Source organism: Pelophylax lessonae (genome assembly GCF_965119305.1).
Source record: "Pelophylax lessonae genome assembly, chromosome: 8".
In the NCBI taxonomy this organism is placed as follows: Eukaryota; Metazoa; Chordata; class Amphibia; order Anura; family Ranidae; genus Pelophylax; species Pelophylax lessonae.
Window position 1 is genome coordinate 22033510 of NC_138775.1, and position 15501 is coordinate 22049010.

The window sequence follows — 15501 nt, forward strand, 5'->3', positions numbered from 1 at the left end:
TTATTAACCACTTTACCACCGGAGGATTTTGCTGTCTTACGTCTGGGCCACTTTTTGCGATTCGGCACTGTGCGACTTTAACTGACAATTGCGCGGTCATGCAACACCGTACCCAAACTAAATTTACGTCTTTTTTTCCCACAAACAGAGCTTTCTTTTGGTGGTATTTCTTCTGTGATTTTTACTTTTTGCGCTATAAACAAAAAAAGAGCGACAATTTTGAAAAAATAACAATATTTTTCACATTTTTTTTATATGAAATTCCCCCCAAAAAAATGTAAAAATCAAAATTTTTTAGCATTTTAGGCCAATTTGTTTTCTGCTACATATTTTTGGTAAAAAAAAATCACAATAAGCGTATTTTGATTGTTTTGCGCAAAAGTTATTGCGTTTACTAACTAAGGGAAAGATTTCTGTCGTTTTTGGTGTGTTTTTTTTTTTTTAACGAGTAATGGCGACGATCTGCGTTTTTTTTTTTTTGCGGGATTGCGACATTGTGGCGGACAGATCGGACCCTTGACTGACATTTTTGACACTTTTGGGGGTACCAGTGACATTACTACAGTAATCAGTGCTATACATATGCACTGTTACTGTAAAAATGACACTGGCAGGGAAGGGGTTAATTTTTATTTGTGATCAAGGGGTTAATGTATGCCTGGTGCTTACTGACGTGTGTAGGGGGAGGGGACTATGTGACACAAGGACAGATCGCAGGTTCAGCTATGCTGAACCCTGTAATCTGACCCTGCCTGTCACTTAGGTCACTCGATTCCCCGACGATCGGGGAAGAGCAGCGGCTCCCCTGGCCCGACTCCCGCTGTGACTGGATACAGCGGGAGTGAGCCTCCGGCGGCGCGTGTGCACCGCCGAGAGAAGGGAATGTCTGGCGACGTAGGTCTACGTCGCCAGACGTTATCGAGCCACTTTGCCGCAGTAGAGCTCTAGTGAGCAGCGGCAAAGTGGTTCAATCAAAAAGATAAAATATAGAAGAAATACGTATGCACACATATGCTACATGTAAAAACATATGTTCCCTAAGGAATCATTGATACAAAAATACCAAATTGGCAATCATAATATCTCTATTGGGTATAGTCTGTAGGTCCACAAAGAGCCGACACGTTTCACCAGAGGCTTCTTCAGGGCCAAAGAGACCTTCAAGACAATGATTCCCATAGAATCACAACAGGGCATAACATCTCCTGGGGCAGGCGTCAGGATCATATATGGCGGGGGCACCCACAGTCATATATTGCAGGCCATATATAGATAAGTATGGTAATTAACCTCCTATGATAGCCCAGATAAAAAAATATAGATATTCAAGTATAAATACTGGTCATACAATGGAATTACCAGGACCAACTATCCAGCCAATACATCCGACATCCACAGGAGGAGACTCCCTCCACATAAATACTGAACGTATATATGTAAGCTAATAATGCAATTATACTAGGTCAGGTCCTTCCAAAGGACCTGATCAGCCTCATAGGATGGACCACCAATGACCTGTCCCAGAGCCCCCTAGCTCGAGGGGTTTCCTAGAAATAATTGATACACAATAAGAGGCATGTTACAGCTGTCATCAGGACAGGAAGTGAGGGGAAATTTTCCAATGGGAACACCATTCCAATGACAATCAAGAAAGAATGTATCCTCGTTTTGAAAAGATGTCCTCTCATTTTCTGTCTCCCAAACTGGAAACGAAAGGAAATCTGACCAATGAGATAAAGACCACACAAAAAAAAAAAAGCTTATTAGTCTCCATTCACACTACTGCGGCACGACTTGAGCACGACTTCAGGGGCAACCTGTGAAGTCGCGTGCAGCGCAACTTGCACGGACTTCACATAATGGAAGTCAAAGCAAGTCGCCTCCAGGTCGCCCCGAAAAAGTACAGGACCCTTTTTCTAAGTCGGAGCGACTTGTGTCGCTCCTATTAGAACGGCTCCTGTACTAAACTATGGGAGCGTGAGGACCGCGACTTGCCAGGCTGACAAGTCGCGGTCCAAGTCGCGGTAGTGTGAATGGGGTCTTAGAGACCAACACAAAACAAACAATTTCCATCAGAATGTTTCATCGTATTTGTTAATATCTTGACAACAATTCAGAAACTCAAAAATGCAATGGCTTTACATTCCCTTTAAATTTTCCAAGTTCTAAAAAATTCAACTAAAAAATAAATCACTCAGTTATACCAAACATAGTGATGACCACATTTTTTCAAAAACCCAGAGAACTTCAAATCTGTCTCCTGAACATTTGCCCTGCAGAAAACCATATGATTCAGGTAATCACAATTTCCATTGTTCCCAGACTATGTGATATTTCACAGATAACACATTAAAATACTAGAGAGTTGGAGATTCTCCTTGCTCCAACCTATGTTGTTCCTAGAGATGTGCATGACAATACAATTTGTTTCGATTCCTTTTGGGTTAATTAGCAAAGTAAATAATTTTGTTTCAACATATACATTATTATTATTAATATACAGGATTTATATGGTGCCAACAGTTTACGCAGAATATACAATATATAAAGGGAAACAGTACAGTTACAATAAAATAGAAGAGGGTTAGGAAGGCCCTGCTCATGAGAGCTTACAATCTAAAAGGGTGGGGCAATGGGTACAAAAGGTTATAACTGTGGGAGATAAGGTGATGGAAGTGATAAAATATTAATTAGAGGCTTGATAGGCTTCCCTGAAAAGGTGAGTTTTCAGGGTTCGCCTAAAGGTAGCCAGAGTAGGAAATAGTCGGACAGATTGAGGTAGAGATTTCCAGAAGATAGGAGAGGCTCTGGAGAAGTCCTGGAGACAAGCATGGGATGAAGAGACAAGGAAGCTTGAGAGCAGGGGGTCTTGAGAGAAGCTGAGGACGGTTTGGGTGATATTTGGACACAAGATTGGTGATGTAGCTGGGGGCAGAATTGTAAATGGCTTTGTATGTTGTAGTTAGTATTTTGAATTTAAAGCGGATTTCCGGTCGCAAAATCGTTACATTAGATTTTGTGCCATCCGCTTCCTTATTGTCACCTGAAAAAGAATTGGATATTCCCGATTTTTTTTTTTTTTTTACTTACCGTGTTTCAGAAGAAAATATACTCACCTTTCCTTCCTCCCTCTGTGGCCGAGGCCCATGCAATCACTTCCTGTCCTGCAATGCATCCTGGGAGCTCTTACTCATCACTCCCAGGAGGCAATGGGCAGTGATGTAGGCGGCCGGGCTCCTCTCACCGCTTGCACAATGAGCTAGAAACAGGAAGCAGGGCATACATTTGCATACTGCGGCTTCTGGTTACCAGGACAAAGATGGCGGCGCTCGGCAAACCTTTTATAAAGTAAGATTTTATGATTGCCAATCAATTATTAAACTGTCTAAAACCGGATTAGCGGATGTATGAAGGGTGGTGGATCACTGTTTGGGAAGCATTTATAAAAAAAAAAACATTCTGTGGCTGGAACTCCGCTTTAATTTGCTGGACAATCGGAAGTCAGTGTAGGGATTGGCGGATTATGTTAGAATGGTTCGTTTTCAAAAATTGTTAGGTATATTTGGATTTGTTTCATATATTTGTTTTTCCGAATCAATTCATATTTTCAGAAGTTATTTTGTAAGATTGGCTATATTCCTTTTAATATGAATTTGTTATTGTGGGAGAATACTTATGTACTCTGAGTCATCCCAGCTACACCTTTGTATAATCAGCAAAAAGACATACCTTGCCCAACAAACCTTTAATTACTGTATTCGACTTGCATATAGATGAAACAGAACCGGACCGAGTACAGAGCCTTGTAGAACACCACTAGTGACTGTTCTCTGTTCCGAGTAGACCCCATTTACAACCACACTCTGGTCTCTTTCCTTTAGCGCAGTGTTTCTCAAACTTTTCTAAAGAGGAAGTAAAGTCCAAAAAAAAATCCGAGAAAAAAAAAGCCCTGTAAAGAGAAAGGCATAATGAGCTAGTATGCATCGCATACTAGCTCATTATGTAGTACTTACCTTAAAACGAAGCCCCGGCCGTGCCGCCACCTCAGCGACAGGACGGCGACATGTCCTGCCGTCCCGCTTCCGGGTTCGCGTCCTCCGGCCATCTGATTGGCCGGAGGCGCGATTACATCACTCCCGCGCATGCGCGCGGGAGCCGCCGTTCACGGCACTGAGCTCTGAAGGAACGGCACGGGTGGCCGTTCCCTCAGAGCGCCTGCGCCGATGACGTCATCGGCAGTTTGCGCTGTAAATATCTCCTAAACGGTGCAAGTTTGGGAGATATTTATAGCACCTATAGGTAAGCCTTAATATAGGCTTACCTATAGGTAAAAGTTATACAAGAGGGTTTACAACCTCTTTAAGTCAAAGCACCCTTTAAAAATTATGAAGGGTCTTGAGACACCCTTTAAAAATTATGGACAGTCTTGAGGCACCCTTTAAAAATTATGGACAGTCTTGAGGCACCCTTTAAAAATTATGGACAGTCTTGAGGTACCCTTTAAAAATTAGGTACAGTCTTGAGGCACTCTTTAAAAATTATGGACAGTTTCGAGCCACCCCATTCTAAAATGTAAAACATATTCTAATAGTTTTACATAATGCAGCAACATTATTATTTTTATATAGGATTTACATAGCACCACAGCGCTTTACAATGTGAGGGAAGACAATACAGTTAAAATACAATTCAATACAGGAGGAATTAGAGGGCCCTACTCATTAGAGTTTACAATCTAGAAGGGAGGGTCAAGTGAAACAAAAGGCAATAACCGTGGGGGATGGGCTGATGGAGAAAATTGAAGTATAGTATGGGTAGGATAGGCTTCTCTGAAGAGGAGGGCTTTCAGGGATCGTCTAAAAGCTAATAGAGTAGGAGATAATCGGACAGATTGGGGTAAGGAGTTCCATAGGATTGGAACATCCACACACGTTGGACACCCAATGTTAGAGATGATTTATTCTTCCAAAGCAAATATCCTTTTGCAAACTGGTACTGACTAGTATTCCAATGTTTCTCTTCTCCCTCATTTTTTTTCTCCATCACTCAGCTAATGCGACCCCCAACTCTAATAGAGAGGGGCAGGGGAGGGTCAAAAAGGATGCTATGCAGGTGACTGACATTCTCCATATCAACTGATGATGCCATTGGTCGTTATGATGCCGGCAGTGAAATGGTACACTGAAATGAAAACCGGTAGCTTTGTGTAACTTAAAGGCAGGCTTCATCTACATGCTGGCTTGTATACAATTTTTGGGCATTTTTTTAGCATTTTGCTAAGGCACCCCCTGAAGAAACCACAAGGCACCCTGGTTGAAAAAGGCTTCTTTAGCCAACTGCATATTCACTGAACCACCCAAGGGTTAAATCATAGTTTGTCCAACTTTAGTATTAGATCATCATGTGGAATTGTATCAAATGCCTTGATGAAATCAAGATATGCCATGTTCACCGCACCACCCTGGTCCAAAACATTGGTAATATAGTCCAAAAATTCAATCAAACTAATCTGATTGATTTTTTTGACTATATTACCAAGGATTTGGACCAGAAACATTGGTAATATAGTCTCCAGGGCAGACTTGATGGGCCACTCAGTCTTTTATCTGCCATGTTTCTATGTTAGTCCAACCCGCAAAGAAAAATTAAATGAAAGTAATGAATAGAACATAAATTATTTTCAGATTTATTCCTTATATTATGATTCAGAAATTCTGATGGATCCACCTCCATCCAACCCAAACACAATCAATAGGAATCGCCTATTTCACATCAAACAAATGCTCTCTTAAGTTCAACCCCAACAGAATAGAACAGGGATCCTCAAACTACTGCAGAACTACACATCCCATGAGGCATTGTAAAACTCTGACATTCACAGACATGACTAAGCATGATAGGAATTGTAGTTCCTGAACAACTGGAGGGCCGTAGTTTGGGAATCCCTGGAATAGAATATTTGAATATTCACGCAACGCTCACTAGAATAAAAGCGAATCGGTACGAATCATTTGTTATGTTGTTACGTTATTTCGGATGCTTAACAATAGAACCATCATGTCATTCGAATGAAACAACTGAATACATATTAATTTGTTGTTTTCATTATAATTTATTTTGAATTTGTTGAAATTTGTTACTACTGTGATTTGGAGATTTGGATATATATTTTGGTCAAGTTTCGATTCATAACAAAACCAATCGCACATGTCTAGTAGTTTCTTCAATTCCAAGAAAAATGAGTAAAGATGTATCAATTCATCTTATACCAACCAACCTCAAAAAGCCAAAGGCTGTTAAAAAGGCCACTAATTTTTTAACTGTGTTAGATCGATTGAAAATTTAGCAAAATCAAAGTTAAACCGGAATACCTACATGAACTTAAACAAAGGAGGGGCCATAAACATTCCAATGGCCCCTCCTCTACCCTCTACCAAACAGATGAATTAGTATGGCAGCAGATTGGCAATTTAAGCCTCGTACACACTACTAGTAAAACTGGCAGCTCAGATCGGAGCCGCTGTACTAACAATCTGATGTTAGTACAGCGATCTCCCCTGTTGTTCTGTTGTGATCTGATAGGGGAATGTCCCCCCCCCCTCCACCCCCTGGCCAGAACACTCTGGTCAGCGCTCTCAGCCATTGACGCCGAAGGGGAGCAAGTCGGTAGACCTTTTTGGTCATGACCCTTCGACAGACTCTTCTTTCGAACCGGCTGGCGTGTGTACTAGGCTTTACAGGGAGCATTTAGGCAAATCAATCTGCTTAGTGACTACCAACAAAACCATTGTTTTATTGTCAGGAAGGAAATTTTTTACCTACATTAAACTGTCCTTACAAATCCAACAGGAAACCAGAGGGAATGGCATAAGCTCCCATAATAGCCAAAACTTTTTAAAAATTAAATACGGCTTCCTAATTCCATTGCCAACTGAAGTGGGGTATACACTATAAGAAAATCAGGCGAATGATTGTCCAATTTTCCTCGTTGTTTCACAGCAAATCGGAACCGATGAAAGAAAATTCTTAAGAAAATTTGTACGAAAATTCTCGTACGAAAAAGGCTTTTTTTTGTCATTTATTGTTTCTGATCATGCGCAGTCTTTCTTTTCTAATTTTTATTGTACAAAAGTACGAAAATGGTACACATTAAACGAAAATCATTAGTTTTTTCCTGTACGAGAAAAATTTTGGAGTTTGTCCCTTTGAGAATTTTCGTACGAACATTCTGAATCGTCTGTAGAAAGTTCTGTACACACTATACGAAAATCGTCCCAAAATTCTTTGGACAAAAACGTTCGCACAATTTTCTTATAGTGTGTACAAGCCTTAAAGCGGAGTTCCGGCCACGGGGGTGAAATTTAGATAAAAATACCCCCGGGACAGTCAGGGCTAGTACATTCCACAATGGATAGCCTCTGAACTGTCCCGGGTCATACTTACCTTTTAGAAGAAATACTTACCTTGAAAATTTCTTCTCCAGCGCTGCCATCTCAGGTGTGGGCAGCTGAAGGCAGAGCGTCCTCTTCTGCGTCCTCTTCCGTGTCCTCTTCGGTGACGTCGGAGTCCCAGAATGCCCTGCATCGGCCCCGCTCGTCAGTTCCGGTAGAAGCTATTTAGAAGGGAATGCCGCACCTGCACCGGAGGAGCGGGGCCGATGCAGGTGCATTGACTCCTGGGAGCGATGGCTTTCATCTCCCAGGGGCCGGAAGACACGGTGCAGAGGGAGGAAGTGGAAGGAAGGTGAGTATATTTTCTTCCATAACAAGGTAAGTGAACAAAAAAGAAATTGCGAGCATCCATTTCTTTTTCAGGTGACACTTAGCAAGCAGATGGCCCAAAATCGTTTTTTGTTTTTTTTTTTCGATTTTGAGGCTGGAACTCCGCTTTAAGAATCAAATGCAGCACCATCCCAGTATGCAGATATTGCCTTTGTTACAATTGCTTAGAAAGGGTTACAATTGTGGCTTTATCCTTTTTTTTTTTTCTTACTTTAGCAAATGTTTTGCAAATCTACAGCTCCCCCAGCTGCACCAAAGCCAGGCTGATTCTTAGCAGCCTTCCCCACCGTCCACAAGGTCAGGAAATGTGGTATTTTCCCACCTCCATGTGGAATGAAAAGAGTGTGATAAGGGAAGGTTCTAACTGCCAATGATCTGCATAGAAACTGTATCCAAGCTCTAGGCAGTGTGGCTACAGCTCACTGTGTGTGGGGGAGGAGGAAAGAAAAAAAAAAAAGCTGCAGTATGGAGTGGGGGAGGGGAGGCAGTACTGCTCACTGCTCACCGGAAACCCCGTGGCTGTTCCTTTGATACATTCCCTAACTGACAGCACATTAACATTCAGCAATTGTGGCCTTCGCCCTGCCGGGGAAAAAAAGAAGAGGTATGACTGAGTCTTTCACATATCTCTTGGGTATTAATGGGGGTGTAGGATTGTGAGCAGCTGTCATGCTCAGGAGACAGCAGGCTAAATCCTCTTCTGGTGGGGGGAGGGGGAGGAGATTCCATTTATAGGCTGTGCCTTTGCACTGGTTCCATTAGCATCTGTCTAGCAAGGAACAGTAGACAGACAATTTAAGTCGGTCTAAGCAGGGAAAATGGCCAAGGACGGCCTCACTGTTAGCCAAGGAAGGTAAGTAGAGGCCTACTGAGTGTGGGTCTCCCTATGACATTCAAGGTTGTTGTAAAAATCTTATTATTTTGGTTGTATGAAGGCCGCATTGGTGTGTGTGTGTAGTTAAATGTTATAGGCATTGGACTCGTAAATCCTTCCATAAAGACAGGAAGACTCTTCAATACAAGGAGGCTGAAGTTGAGGAATTGACTTTCGAGGTTGCTGAAAATATCTTATCTTGGTTGAATAAAGGCCGCATTGGTATGAGTATGAAGTTATCTGTTATAGGCATTGGACTCTTTTATCCTCCCATAAAGGCTTATAGAAGGATATAAGAGTCCAATGTTTATAACCGATAACCACATCTGTCTAGCAAGGAACAGTGGATAGACAATTTGAGTCAGTCTAAGCAGGGAAAATGGCCAAGGATGGCCTCAGTGTTAGCCAAGGAAGGTAAGTAGAGGCCTACTGAGTGTGGGCCTCCCTACGACTTTCAAGGTTGTTGTAAGTATCTTATCTTGATTGTATAAAGGCCACATTGATGTGTGTATGTAGTTATTTGATATAAGTATTGGACTCCTATATCCTTCCATAAGGGCCGGAAGATCCTCAGTACAAGGAGGCTAAAGTTTAGGAATTAACTTTCGAGGTTGTTGAAAATATCTTATGTTGGGTGTATGAAGGCCGCATTGGTGTGTGTATGTGGTTATCTATTATAGGCTTTGAACTCTTAAATCCTTCCATAAAGACAGGAAGACTCTTCAATACAAGGAGGCTGAAGTTGAGGAATTGACTTTCGAGGTTGTTGAAAATATATTATCTTGGTTGTATAAAGGCCGCATTGGTGTGTGTATGTAGTTATCTGTTATAGGCATTGGACTCTTATATCCTTCTATAAGCCTTTATGGGAGGATAAAAGAGTCCAATGTTTATAACCGATAACCACATCTGTCTAGCAAGGAACAGTAGATAGACAATTTGAGTCAGTCTAAGCAGGGAAAATGGCCAAGGATGGCCTCAGTGTTAGCCAAGGAAGGTAAGTAGAGGCCTACTGAGTGTGGGCCTCCCTACGACTTTTAAGGTTGTTGTAAATATCTTATCCTGGTTGCATAAAGGCCACATTGATGTGTGTATGTAGTTATTTGATATAGGCATTGGACTCATATATCCTTCCATAAGGGCAGGAAGAACCTCAATACAAGGAGGCTAAAGTTTAGGAATTGACTTTCGAGGTTGTTGAAAATATATTATGTTGGGTGTGTGAAGGCCGCATTGGTGTGTGTATGTGGTTATCTATTACAGTATAGGCTTTGAATTCTTAAATCCTTCCATAAAGACAGGAAGACTCTTCAATACAAGGAGGCTGCAGTTGAGGAATTGACTTTCGAGGTTGTTGAAAAAATCTTATCTTGGTTGTATAAAGGCCGCATTGGTGTGTGTATGTAGTTATCTGTTATAGGCATAGGACTCTTATATCCTTCTATAAGCCTTGCCTTTAATCGATAACCACATCTGTCTAGCAAGGAACAGTAGAGAGACAATTTGAGTCATTCTAAGCAGGGAAAATGGCAAGGGTGGACTCAGTGTTAGCCTAGGAAGGTAAGTAGAGGCCTACTGAACGTGGGCCTCCCTACGACTTTCAAGGTTGTTGTAAATATCTTATCCTGGTTGCATAAAGGCCACATTGATGTGTGTATGTAGTTATTTGATATAGGCATTGGACTCCTATATCCTTCCATAAGGGCAGGAAGAACCTCAATACAAGGAGGCTAAAGTTTAGGAATTGACTTTCGAGGTTGTTGAAAATATCATATGTTGGGTGTATGAAGGCCGCATTGGTGTGTGTATGTGGTTATCTATTATATGCTTTGAACTCTTAAATCCTTCCATAAAGACAGGAAGACTCTTTAATACAAGGAGGCTGCAGTTGAGGAATTGACTTTCGAGGTTGTTGAAAATATCTTATCTTGGTTGTATAAATGCCACATTGGTGTGTGTATGTAGTTATCTGTTATAGGCATTGGACTCTTATATCCTTCTATAAGCCTTGCCTTTAACCGATAACCACATCTGTCTAGCAAGGAACAGTAGCTAGACAATTTGAGTCAGTCTAAGCAGGGAAAATGGCCAAGGATGGCCTCAGTGTTAGCCAAGGAAGGTAAGTAGAGGCCTACTGAGTGTGGGCCTCCCTTCGACATTCAAGGTTGTTGTAAATATCTTATCTTGGTTGTATAAAGGCCACATTGATGTGTGTATGTAATTATTTGATATAGGCATTGGGCTCCTATATCCTTCCATAAGGGCAGGAAGAACCTCAATACAAGGAGGCTAAGGTAAAGGTATGGGAACGGCGCTGTCTACTGGAAATGTAAAGTAGTGTAGATGGTAATATATAGACAGGAAAAATGTGTACAATGGGTATTAAATTAAAATATAAAAATGCACAAAGATTAACAATAAATAGCACAATAAATAAAAATACAATGGGCTAAAATTATGATGTGTGGTGAAATATAAGTGCAATAGATTCCAATAAGGTGCTAAAATGAATAAGTAGTGGCAATAAATCAATTGATAAAAGTGACCAAGTACATACGAAAAGTATAAATATATAAATATCCAAAATTAGTAATAAGCAATAAAGGTGCAGAGTACTCAATAAAGTGACAGTGTGTACAAATTAATTGAACCAATGGATATGATAAGGTGACCTGTGCATATAAGTAAAAAAATTAAATGAAGTGACTGGGTGACGGCAAACAAATATAGTTCATATGGCCGATAAGTACAAAATAAAGTGACTAAGTGGCAAAATAGTAATCCGATAAAGTGGCTAAGCGGCGTAGTTAGTCCATAAATGGGTAAAGGTGACAAATTCTTTGTATAAAAATAGTGGAGGTGACCCCGTGGTGGGTAATAAGGTTAGGTGTTCGGTGACCCCCTAGGGTAGGTAGCCAACTCACTGGAAATACCCACCCCACACAGGGGTAAAGAGCGGGTATATTAATAAATGTAATGATCCCTCTGATGGATGCTGGTCCCCTCTGGTGGTCCGGGGATGAGGATGTATCAGGAATGCCCTGTAGGACTCCGGAGTGAGCAGAGGATCGTATAGGAAAGCCTGGGTCTCGAGGGGGTCCGCTCTCACATGGGGTATATGCTCCAGTATCAGCCAAATGTAGCGGGACAAGGTATGGGCAGGTAGATCATGTAGGGCAAGAAAAGGCTAATAGTGTGATACTGTATGACAGAGCCTTTATTCATATAAAAAATACACAGATGGGTACTCACATTTGTGCAATATAAAACAAATGAAATTCAGATCCTTGGAACGCAATGCGCTCCACGCAAGTAGCGGAACCCGGAAGTGATGCGACGGCGCTGTACGCGTTTCGTCTTCAAACGTCTTCAGCTGGCCGCATTGGTGTGGGAATGTGGCTATCGTTTACAGGCATTGGACTCTTATATCCTTCCATAAAGGCAGGAAGACCCTTCAATACAAGAAGGTTAAAGAAGAGGATTTGACATTTGAGGTTGTTGAAAATATCTTATCTTGGTTGCATGAACGCTATATTGGTGTGTGAATCTAGTTATCTGTTATAGGCTTTGAACTCTTATATCCTTCCATAAGGGCAGGAAGGCCCTTCAATACAAGGAGACTGACTTTTAAGGTTGTTGAAAATATCTTATCTTGGTTATTTGAAGGCTGCATTGGTGTGTGTATTTGGTTATCTGTTATAGGCATTGGACTCTTATATCCTTCCATAAAGGCAGGAAGACCCTTCAATACGAAGAGGCTGAAGTTGCAAACAAGGGTGCAAACAAGAATAAACCTGCCCAAGAGGAAATCACATACTTCTTTCTTTCTTTTATTTATATACCATCCAGAATATTACACAACACATGGAAGGGTACATAGAAGAATTTTTATTAGCACTTGTCTCCACAGGATCTTACAGTCTAATGACTCCACCATATAAGCACGCACAAAACATTCTAGGATCAACTAGGAAAGGTGCCAGATAACCTTCCAAGATGCTTTTGAATCCTAGGCGGTAACTCCTTACAGATGGCACACAAAAGATTGAAATGTATGTATAGCCCAAACCTTTGCGGATGGGGTAGGGAAGGCTTAGAAACCCCTGTTAGGTTATTTTTGCTGTTTCAGAGATGCAACAGAAAGTTAGTAGAAATCTCCCAGAGTGGGGGAAATTCTCACTTCAGATACCTGTCCATGGAACAAGTGTGCTCATCAAAAGATTTCCCCTCACTTCTTATTCTTGGGACAATTTTAAAATATTAGATTTCCTCTCGCTTTTTGTTTCTGGGACAATAACCACCAGTACAATTATGCCTCGTTTCCACTGAGCGGAACGGTTCGGATCGGTTCGGTACGGTACGCTATTTTTGGTGTTTCCATTATGAAAGTGGCCCATACAACCGAACCAAACCGCACCATTCGTGGTCCTCCTTCAGATGTAGGGCCATAGGAAATGGTACGGTACGGTTAGGGCGGAGCTACTGGTGTCACACGATACATTCCACTGATTGGTGGACAGGAAAACGTCACTGCTGTCGTCAAACGGAAGCGCAGCTCAGTCCAGATATAGGAGAAGGATGCCTGCAAATAACAGCAGGGTCTGGTCAACTCAGGAACTATCCACTTTCCTTACTATAATTGCGGACAGTGTTATTCAGAGTGAGCTTGATGGATCAGTGAGGAATGAAAAGGTGTATAAAGATATTTCCCAGCGGATGGCAGCCGAGGGATTTGAACGGACGTCGGGTCAGTGTAGGGCAAAGCTTAAGAAGCTTAAAGGCCAATATAAAAAAATTAAGGATGCCAACAGCTGTAGTGGAAACAGTCGAAGTACTTGGAAGTGGTACGATGCCATGGACGCCATTTACGGGCATAGGCCAGCAAACCAAGGCAGGGAAGGAGGTCTGGACTCTGCATCTTCATCTGCATCTGCACTTCTCGAATCCATGATAGATCCTGTTGGTAAGTTTTATTTTTTTTCCTGCTTGGCATTGGCTTTCCCTATGCTAACCATTTAAAAAAAATAACTGCACAAAACCATTAACTCTGCACCAAAAATGTAATTGTATTTGTGCAGTGGACTGAAAGAAAATGGTAGGGAGTAGCGCTGCACTGTTTTGTATAATTAATGAAAAATGCGTGACTGGTGTTTTGCTTAATTAGTATGGGCTTGATAATATCAATGGGGGCTGAATATGCATAAAAATACTATTAAAGGCTATCATGCATGATTTCAAGCAGCCACAGTGCACTTTAACCAAGTAAAGTTAATCTCAGAATGGATAGGGAAATGTACTGTCTGTATAAACCAGCCCCTATTTTTGAGAAAAAAGACAACTGTAGAAAAGATAATGGAGATTTCTGATGCTCTCATTGTACCTTAGCCTTTAAACTGATATAGTTCCATTATTTTTTATTTAAATACCTGGACAGAAGAGTATAGGCATCTCATTTTTTTACCCACTCTGCATCCCATTGTTTACTACCTGATGATAACTGCCATAAGATAGTACACTGTGTCTTCTTCTCGTTTGTGTATAAAACCCTTGATATGTGCATTTTCAGATACTGTGGATGGACTCTCCAATGATACCTCTAACTTTTCAGACGATGGTCCATCGACATCTTTCAGCAGCACCAGTACGATTGTGTCAACACCAAGCCTACCACAGAGTACGCCAAATGCACCACGTCACACAGGTAAGACATTATGATCAGAGTGAAAGTTATAATTGTGCATTTTCTTAAATCAATATTCTGGTATTTTGTATATTCCAGGTGAAAGGAGACGGTTGCAGCTGGATCTGCGCACAGTTATTGATGATATGAGGGCAGTAGAGGAAAGACAACAGGAAAGGATGGAGACCCTTTCTGAGCGGTGGTTTCAGGCACTGCGTCAGGATGCCCAGGAAGCTATGCGCCAGGAGGCTGAGATTGCCCGGCAGCAGATGGAGCAGTTGTCTACCTTCAACCAGGCCTTCCTTGGTGTCCTAGGGCAGCTTGTTCAAGTGCTGGGAGCCAGTCGTGATCCCAGGCCACCGCCAAGGCAATAGTGCCTGTCAGCCAGCACAGGACCTGTACCCTTTGTTTTTTGGTAATTTTTCAGTTTTGTTTTGTAAAAATGTTTTATTTTTTTGAATTCTTACTTGTAAGAAAATATAGAAAGAATATTTTTGTTGTTGAATAAAAGAGATTTTATAAGAGACTTTGGGTGTGTCTGATTCATTAATGTAAAACTTTATTAAAACTTTAAAACAATCATGGTAAAAAATTAGGTGTTGAGGTGACGCATCAGAGCCTGACGTATTTCATTGCACTCATCTTCAATATCCTGTGCTATTACCCTTACTGGCTCTTCTGCAGACGTATTCCAATCCTGGTGGAAGTCTTCTCCATGACTTTCACAAAGATTGTGAAGAGCACAGCAAGTAAGCACCATGGATTTGACAAGTTGAATGTCACTGTCATTCCTCTTCATAAGACACCGCCACCTACCTTTAAGTCTTCCAAAAGCATTTTCAACTACGACCCGTGCCCTGGATGTTTTCTTGTTGTAGGTTTGTTGTTCTGGTGTCAGGCGGCCATTGTCAGGAAATGGTTTCAGGAGCCAATTTTGTAAAGGGTAGGCAGAGTCCCCGAGCACATAATAGCCAACATTCACCCCCCAAATGTTCTTAGTGGAAAGAGGGTACAGCCCTCCCTGCCCAACCCAATCCCAAAATGTGGACAATCGTAGAACCCGAGCATCATGCAAACTCCCAGGTTTTCCAACATTCACACTCCAGAATAGTCCTTTTCCATCCACCACTCCCTGGAGGATGATGGAATGCCAGCCCTTTCTGTTG

General features: G+C 41.5%; 2 protein-coding genes across 6 annotated transcripts in view; both read left to right on the forward strand.

Annotated features, from left to right (window-relative positions):
* The window catches only part of CCDC71 (coiled-coil domain containing 71), a 110152-nt gene that overhangs the window by 49080 nt on the left and 45571 nt on the right, over positions 1-15501 (forward strand). The window contains exon 1 of one of the 5 annotated variants that reach the window (XM_082265375.1): positions 10759-10774. The exons of the other annotated variants lie outside the window; for them this stretch is intronic. The gene's annotated coding sequence lies outside the window, so the exon portion shown is untranslated. Of the gene's footprint in view, positions 1-10758; positions 10775-15501 lie in introns of those variants that run through there. 5 annotated transcript variants of the gene reach the window in all.
* LOC309561625 (uncharacterized protein) lies at positions 13372-14709 on the forward strand (the record flags this gene model as incomplete). The annotated part of the gene is made up of 3 exons (XM_082265628.1): positions 13372-13618; positions 14222-14356; positions 14435-14709. The coding sequence occupies 3 exons, from the start codon at positions 13372-13374 to the stop codon at positions 14707-14709; spliced, it is 657 nt and encodes a 218-aa protein (XP_082121754.1).